The sequence below is a fragment of the Phaseolus vulgaris genome, chromosome 2 (genome assembly GCF_000499845.2).
Source record: "Phaseolus vulgaris cultivar G19833 chromosome 2, P. vulgaris v2.0, whole genome shotgun sequence".
Classification (NCBI taxonomy): domain Eukaryota; kingdom Viridiplantae; phylum Streptophyta; class Magnoliopsida; order Fabales; family Fabaceae; genus Phaseolus; species Phaseolus vulgaris.
In genome coordinates this window covers 9,431,012-9,439,933 of record NC_023758.2, presented here as the reverse complement: position 1 = coordinate 9,439,933, position 8,922 = coordinate 9,431,012, and the positions used below count along the sequence as shown (strand labels likewise).

Here is an 8,922-nt window from a genome sequence, read left to right as displayed (position 1 = left end):
CCTGTGAAAACTTTTGTTTCCATCTATTCCTCTTCTTCGTCAACGATCTTCTTCTCTTCTTCGTTATACTATCCTTTGTATTAGCCATGTGAGTGAGTGGTCCTTTTACTTCTTCAAAGGCTATGATAACGTATGGAGCCTGAGTCCCTTTGATACAAAGACAAATGAAGATGGTCTGTGGTATTCTAAATTAGTAGGTCCTACTATTGTGGCATGCCCACTTGTTTTTTATCCTTTCTTCTGTACAACTAAGCCACTAACTGCTGAAGGTAGGTGTGGTATGGTACATGAAGATGCATAAACCATGGTTTAATTTTGTCCTTAAATGTATGTACTTAGAACCTAACACTCATCTTAATTAAATATTACCTTAATCACAGGCTTGTGCCTTATATTGTAGGCTTCACACTTAATCTCTTAATCTCTTTGTCTCACTTAATTTGTGTTTTTTAATCTCTTCCACTGTGTTAACATTTGTTCTGTCGAGTATTTATAAATTATGCCTTCGAGCTGTTTGGTGATATACTGGTGCGCTAAAATGGTTGGTCATTTTTTAAGCAAAATAAGTAAAGGATAGAAAACCATGAATGAAAAAGGAGTTTCTTTTGGATTTTTTTCAATTGCATTTTGTTTTGAGGAGAACTAATACTTTGAACATTGAGAATAACTCATGTGGGTGTTCTTGCAATCGATCACTTGTTTCAGCTAAGTGCATGATTTGGTTTGCTTAGACCACAAGCTCAAAGGTAAGTCTTTTGTGATGCCTCACATTATTATTGTCAAAGAAATGAAGGATATCTCACGACTTGCGATGAATTATGATGAAAGTCTACAACTTTATTCAGACCAGATTATGCATAATCATTACATGCTAGTAGATTTCTATCAACTGATGCTTTGGATTCCCGTTTGCAGGTGCAAAAGAAATTGTCAAATCATTTTTTATTTTATTTTTTGCATTACACAACCAGTTGCTACAATACACATAACGTAATTTTGCACATTAGAACATCACTGAATGTTTAATACTTATCCACATTTGCACCATTAGCATTCAAATTTTATGTATTTTTAATCATTATAGTTAACAAAAATATTTTTTTAACCTTTTATCCATAGATTAAAAGTAAACAATTTTTATAATTATAAGGGGACAAAGTATTTTCATAAATAAAAACACATTTAAAAGTAAGTTTATCCACCCTTTATTACAGTCAGTCTAGGACTTGAATTTCTACCAGCAAGAGAACCAAATGGTAGACCATATTCATCCACTCAAAAACGAATTGAGTCAATCCAACCATGATGAGTTGCCAATGAGATTGGCCAGGCCTGTCAACCTTTTTGTTTAGAAAAATAAAAATATTTAATTATTTTACTTTTCTTAATGTTTCAAAATTTTAATCAAATGTAATAAAAGAAAATCTATATAAAATCAGTAAATCAAGGAAAAAAACTGAGATATTCATAACAAAAATAAGCATCCCATCAATATCTGAAAAGCATTTTACCTTTTTTAAATAACTTTCCCCTTTTTTAAATAACTTCCGGATTAAATTTCTTTCTTCTGAATTAAATTTCTTTCTGCATCCATCAATATCAAAAGGCATTTTACCATTTTTAAATAACTTTTCCCTTTTTCAAAAAACTTTCGGATTAGCCTTTTCGGACATTCCTTTCCAAAATTTACAAGTGTATTAAATGTTTTCCAAAATTTTCAAAAAGCTTTTTCTAAAAATGATTTCCAGAACGTGTATACTACATTTTAGAATTTATTTTCCAGATAACTTTCCTAAAATATAAACTTTCGAGAATGAAACTAAATTAGATGGAAGATTTTGATAATTTTACCTATATAATGGGGTGCAGGATGAATTTTGACTGCAGGAAGAAACACCCCAAAAATAAAAGTATTTGTATATAGTTTAAGAAAAACATAATAAAAGGATAAAGAGGCCCAACTTGACAGATTAACGTATCCAATCCTTCGTCAGGTTGCAGCCAACTGGGGTTAGGCAATTTCTTCATGCAACTCCATGCTTTTCTTCCTGCTAAATAACAACTATGCCCTTTTTTCATCTTTTTCATTGAGTCTCCTCTTTCTCTTTTTTAAAATTCCAAACTCTAGAATTCGAAATAAAGTATTTTAAATTTTAGAATTCATGATTTTAAAATTCCAAACTCTAGAATTCAAAATACAAGTATTTCAAATTTTCGAATTCATAATGTATTTTCTGTGTTGGAAAAATGTCTTCCGAACTCTAGAGTAATTTTGGAACTGAAAGTTTATGGAGATGCTACAGGAAGAAAATATGGAGGTGGAGGAAGAAATTGGACTGGGGTTAAACAGGTTATTGGTACGTCAGAATGTGCAACCCAACTTGTTTGAACAGGTTATTTAGATCACGACAAAGATTGAGGTTAAACAAGGATTATATCAAATGTAAACACCCACTTACCATACATAATACTTAGATATAATCCATGGTAGACGAAGATAGATATAATCTAAAATGTCAACAGATAGCACAACAAAAAAGTATGATCTGGAAGCCAGTTCCCATTTTCTTGTTGCACTTACACATGCATCTGTTCAGTGGTTGAAGCTACAAGATCCATAGTCTGCTGCAACAGTAAGAAGCAACTTTTGACACTACTGGCTTCTCAAATCCTATTCCTAAACTAAGGTGAACTGTGATGACCATGATTAGATGTCTCAGATACATAAAGAAACAAAGCTAGATTTCTTTGCTGGATTTGTTTTATTCTCATTAGAAATTCCAGGATGTCCCGACAAGTCATTCTACAACAACATTCACAAGTTCATACTCGATGAGAGACAAGTTGTTATCCTCCTTAGCAGTGAAACTAGCAGGTTCTGTCACTTCCACTCGGCCCCACTTGTCCACAGCAAGCCTCATTGATCCTTTGAACATGTCAATTTTGGCATTTCGCAGGATCACAGTAGCACCCTCTTTCATCAAATCCACTGAACATAAGAAAAATTGGAAACACGACGAAATGTTCCATATCTCAGCCAAAAACACAATACTCAACTCATTCCAAACCAAAACTTCAAATATTCGCTTAGATTGAAATTTAATTTGAATACATAAAATATTTTCAACATTGTTATTCATCTTCCAACATAAAACTTCCTTTTAACTTTCATGTTGAATACAAGTTGACAACTATTACACTATTATTGTCAAGGGAGAATTACAATACAATCTAAAACTTGTAAATATAAACAGTGATTGGAGTTATAAGTAAATAACACAAGGCACTACACCAAAATATGAACTGTAAGTAACAACAGGGTAGATAAAAGGAAGAGAAACTATTTGAGTAGCAGAATTACCGAGGGAAACATGTGTAATTATGTTATAGAGAATGTGATTAAAAGGAGAAAGAAGTTAACAACAGGGTAGATATGACTAGAAAAGAAAAGGGCATGAGGTTGGGCTAGAGATTTTGTGCATCTACAGAACTCTAGATCTTTTATTTCCTGCATTTATTTGTCCAAGGGAGTTAGTCTCATTACTTTTAGGGGGAAAAATCAGTTCATATCAATGAATAACCAATTAATATTACTTTTAGCATTTCAAACCACTTGTTTGGTTATTTTTCCTAAATGGGAATTACTTTTTTCTTATTATTTATGAAATTTAAGTTCTCCGCGATATATGATCACTATAATATCATGAGAATACTGAACTTCATCTATTAGTAATAGCAATGGTCCAAAAACACATTCTATACAAAGACAGGTCATTTTTGTATGTGAAAAATTATAGAGTCTTAATGTAAAAAAAAGCAATCAGCAGGTATACACTTCCACTTCAAGCTTGCTACTCCTTTTTTCTAAACTTAGCATCTGTAAACGTAGTTTGTATTTTGGTTCTACACTTCTCAGACCTCAGCCATAGGGAGAATTCAAAAGCAGGAATAAGTAATAAGCAAGAATAAGCAATCTTGAATCTGCAATTCTGCTTCATTGCTAAATGTTTGCAAAGAGAGCTTGCTTTTTTTCAACTTTCTTCCCAAACTCTCTTCACCCCCTCCCATTCCCCAAAAGAGCCTCAATTTATTTTTGTTTCTTATTCAGAGCCCAGATAGTAGGTATATCCAAAGGACACACAAAACGTTGTTAGAAACTGGCACACACATTATTTCCTGATTATCCCAGACTGTGTAAGCCCAATTCAACCCTAAAAGCAGTTCTTTAGTAGTGATACAAAATCCACACATTATTTCCTGATCATCCCAGACTACGTAAGCCCAATTCAACCCTAAAAGCAGTTCTCTAGTATTAATACACAACCCATAAAAACAGTAGTAATACTAACTCCTGAGTTGCACAAAACAATATTGAATATTCACATGTCAACCAAGTACACAAGGAATTGGTTATATGTTATTTTCCCACTAATTCAACATATATGCCCTAAACTGTAAGGCCTTGCTAATTTTCATAATTGAGAAACAAAGAAATTGAATAAAATCTCATTTCCCGTGTTCATTCAGATAAATAAAAAACAAGAACCAGGACTTATCTTACTATTTAATATGCAAACAATAATTAAGACAAAAACTTGTTCCAATCAATAATAATTCCACCATAGGTTCTTGTCTTCAATTGCAATAATAGAGTGAAACAGAAAACTCCAGAATTACATAGTATAAACTGTCAAGCATGTCCTCATGGCCTAAACAAGTGAAATAGAGAGGGAATATATAATTAACAAAAGTACCACTAAGAGTTTAAAAAAGCCTTGTCAATTATGAAACCCAACAAAAATAAACCAAAGTCTTCAAAACTACACATTGATTGGCTTCGATTGTGGTTAAACTAGTATAACAGAATATATATTTTTAATATTATAATACACCAAGCAATAAACTAATACAAAATAAATTAGGTAAAAATTAAAAGAAAAATAGCAATTTATATAGATGTAATGTATCATGCATGATAAAAATTCATAATAAACAGAAATATATAGATAGATCTTACATATAAACCTAAGATCATTTAATCATGTTTTAGAATAAAAATTAAAAACATTTGGGGTAAAGTTTAATCAGTTTTTTGCATTGGTTCTTACCTGGTTTTTTTAGCACCTTTTAACCAGTCTTTTTGTCCCCCGATTTTTTATATTGTTTAGATAAGTGAACTAACTAATTCCCAATTGAATCATCCAGTCCAGTTTTAGTAACTACGTTAAAACACTATAAGAATTCTAGACAACCACTGTTGAACAAATAAAGCTACCAATGAGACCTTGACATATTTTAATTGAACCAAGAAAGTAGTATAAACCAGAATGCAATAACTTATAGAAAAAGTAACACAAAGCTGGCTTCTCTGCTCTAGATCCTGAAATGTAGTTTACTGAAAAAAGAGGACACAGGAAAAATTAGGAAGCCCCTGAATGACATTGTGTCTTCTGCTAGCATTCTTCCCCCAATTACATCAGTTTTTCATTTCTATATCTCCCTAGTTACTTCAAGTCTTACACCTCCTTTATGAGTTCAAGAGAAATAACCATACAGAAGCAAAGATACATTTCAACATTAGAAAGGTAGAATATCTACCTATTTTGTAGTTATTGTTGTTGTTAACTTGAATCACTTATCACCAACAATGTAGGAAACATAATACAAAATTTTGCTTTATCATTGCATAAGAGAAGAGTACAATCATATCCTCAAGGGTGTAGAAATTTTCCATTACACATATATGTACACCAACCAAAGGATGTCAACAACTGCAAATTTAGTTGGATTTTAACTGACTATAGGACTGATAAATTCTAACAGCCATGCAAATGTCCTCTTCATCAATAATCTAGATTATTTAGCATACAAAACATTAACTATCCAACAACAGAATTTTCATGATATTCATGCTATTTCTAAATACAATACCTAATCCATTACCAAATTCCCATATACAAATAACCAGATAAAACAATCAAGACACTCTCACAAGAACCAAATAACTGGAAGAGACCCTGAAACATATCACAAGATTTAGCTTACTCGGAAACTGCATTTTCCTACAACTGAAAATTACCTTTTCCTTTGATAACTAGGTGTGTACGTTATATTGTTAGCAAATGCTGCCAAACAGGAACCTTGAGCATTTTTAGTCAGAGAACAACAGACTGGTTCAAATATGCTAAACACAAATAGGAAAAGACAAATCATTTCTTATTTCTTCCCTGATTTCTATAAAGGTTTGAGACAAAAAGTTTATATGGCTGATGATATGTTAGTGCAAGAAAATGCTAATAGGCATCAATTAGGATCTTTTGGGTAGAAACAAGAAAAACACACAACACCAATTACACTGATTCCTCTATTGCATATATATTATCCAGTTATTTAGATCATCTAGTACACAATTAACTATGAACCTGTGACTTCCGGAAGACTTCATATGATAAGGGTTTTAATCATCAATAGCACATTAAAGGCCATATATGATAATAATTCAAAATTTAGGTTAAAGCTATTTCTGTAAGTTTTTCAGATATGTAAATATAAGTGAGAAAAGAATGTTAGTAAGTTACTTCACTACTTTTAGTTAGGATTTCAAGGCTGTTGAGTGCACAATTCTTTGATCTCTTTGTTTCTCTGTATTTCCTTTTATCCTCTCTATTCTGTTTTCTTTATCCTACACCACTTTCTTTCTGTCTCTCTTCCTCCTACCCACTTAAATTCTCTATCAAATCCCACAAATTGAATAGGTACATATCTTTTAAAGAAGTTTCTTTTAAAAAACAAATATATAAACGTTCGAGACCTATGATGTACAGATACATTATGCATATCGGATACATATCATGTTCTATATGAAGGGTATGATACATATTTAAAAATATCTAAAAATTCACAAGACATAATAAATATATAACTAAAAAATTCTGCAAATCCAAATTTAAAACATGTTTCTTAGATACTGATAAAATAAATAAAAAATTACAACCCATTGCATCATAAATTATTTTCTACTATTTACATATATATGAACAGTACCATAAATCTCTTTCCTTACTTAGAATCATTTATAAAGAACACAATTTTTATCTTTGGTTTATCTAGGGACTCTGTTTCTGTGTTTCTGTATTGCACATGCTTATATGTTTCGCATAGTTGTATTGAATTTTCATAAAATGCTTAGAGATTTGACACTTCACCGACACATATCAAATCCAAACACTTGTATACTCCACCTACAATACTCAACCTTATCATAGCACATCCCCAAGAACCAACATCTTGACAACCTCTGCTCTACAACATTTCACTTGTTGACAGTTAACTCAACTTCCTCATTGGCCAAAACCCTCTGTTGGTAGCTTTATATATTTCAATACTCCACCAAACATCTTATTCTACTCACAGCACATACCACAAACAGTAATTACAGATGCACACGAAATTCACAAAATAAGGCACCTAATGCATATAGTTCAGGACAATTCACCTTCAGTTCACAGCACATATCACAAACAGTAATTACAGATGCACATGAAATTCACAAAATAAAGCACTTAATGCATGTCCGTGGACAAGTGACAGTCCAGAACTAACTGATATCAGAACAGAAATGGCAGATGGCCACAAAATGGACAAAACAGTAGACACATGACATGCGCTTATTACGTGCAAAACAACCAAATAACAACCCTTCGCCCAGCCAAAGAAAAAAAAATGACAACAATAAAAATACCATGATGCAGTGAGGAAAAACTTGAAAATGGACAGATTTGGGAAATCAATAACACATATATACCTTGATCATTTCTAGCAGTGAATATGATCATTCCAGTCTCATCACCAACCAAACATTCAGCAATTCGCATTTGACGGGACTGAGGACCATCAGAACGACCTTTCTGCATCACCATCTTAGCATTGACAACCTTCACAGTTAAAGTGTGCCCACTTGTCCCAGGGCGAAGCTGATCCACCTTGGTGAACACAGGCTTCCTCAATCCTGATTTTGAATCTGCCATGTTTTGAATCCTACAAAAGCACAAGAAACTCCACTAAGACAGCATAAAACTGCAGCAAAGCACATTAATGCTACCTAGAAAGACCTTATTAGATAAGTCAACCTCACCTGACCTAACCCCAGGTTAAAGGGGCAAGAAAGTTCAGAAATTTTCAATATCTCAGGAATAAGTATTGATAATAACATCGGGTCAGTAAAAGGGTAGAGCAAAAGATCCAAACTCATTCCAATTTCTCAGTTGCACCAAACACGTTTAAGAAGTTTGAAATAAAATTCATATGATAAAAGAGTAAAAATATTTCGAGAAACCCAACCGTCAAAATGAAGTTTTTTTACATGAAAACGTGCATGAGTGGAAAGGAAACAAGAAGTGTAAATGAAAATTGAAAGATGTGAGAAAAGGGGAAGGAGATTGGAATGCAACCTGAAAATTGGTGTGAGGGAAGAGAAAGAAGAGAAACTGAGACTCAGACTCAGACGTCAATTTTTAACAATTGAAAGGGACAGCGTTTGTGTCACTCACTTCTCCTTTTTGTCTTCGCTTCAAGGCACCAAATAAATAAAAAGTTTAAATTTACGCTTAATTTTTTTTTAACTCTATTATTTATTTATTCATTTTATTTATTTTATTCATTTAATCTCACTTTTAGTAAAAATTTCAATAAGTTTTTCAACTTTTAAAACCAAAATCACATCACAATCTTAGTTTAATTCCTGTTTAGATCATTTACACCTTTATTTTCACATTTAACACTCTTTTATTTTTATTTCCTTATCTATTATCTTTTTGTTTTTATTTTCCTATTTAGTACCCTTTTATTTTTTATTTCCCTATCTGACATCATTTCAAAAATAAATAAATAAATAATAAATTAATTTTTTTTATAATTTTAATT

General features: G+C 32.0%; 1 protein-coding gene across 2 annotated transcripts; it reads right to left on the bottom strand.

Annotated features, from left to right (window-relative positions):
- Positions 1 to 2,542: 2,542 nt before the first annotated feature.
- LOC137810615 (uncharacterized protein At4g28440-like) lies at positions 2,543 to 8,567 on the bottom strand. 2 transcript variants are annotated; one of them, XM_068611984.1, is made up of 3 exons: positions 8,451 to 8,567; positions 7,805 to 8,037; positions 2,543 to 2,989 (listed from the first exon to the last, which is right to left on the bottom strand). In XM_068611984.1, the coding sequence occupies exons 2-3, from the start codon at positions 8,025 to 8,027 to the stop codon at positions 2,799 to 2,801; spliced, it is 414 nt and encodes a 137-aa protein (XP_068468085.1). In that variant the 5' UTR covers positions 8,028 to 8,037; positions 8,451 to 8,567; the 3' UTR covers positions 2,543 to 2,798. The 2 variants fall into 2 exon arrangements, with proteins under 2 accessions (XP_068468085.1, XP_068468086.1); XM_068611985.1 differs by having other exon boundaries at positions 8,135 to 8,531.
- Positions 8,568 to 8,922: the final 355 nt, after the last annotated feature.

Coding starts and splice junctions, on each gene's coding strand:
- LOC137810615 (XM_068611984.1), bottom strand. CDS start 8,027: ATGGCAGATTCAAAATCAGGATTGAGGAAGCCTGTGTTCACCAAGGTG. Junction 2,990..7,804: donor CACTGCTAGAAATGATCAAG/GTATATATGTGT, acceptor TCTTATGTTCAG/TGGATTTGATGAAAGAGGGT.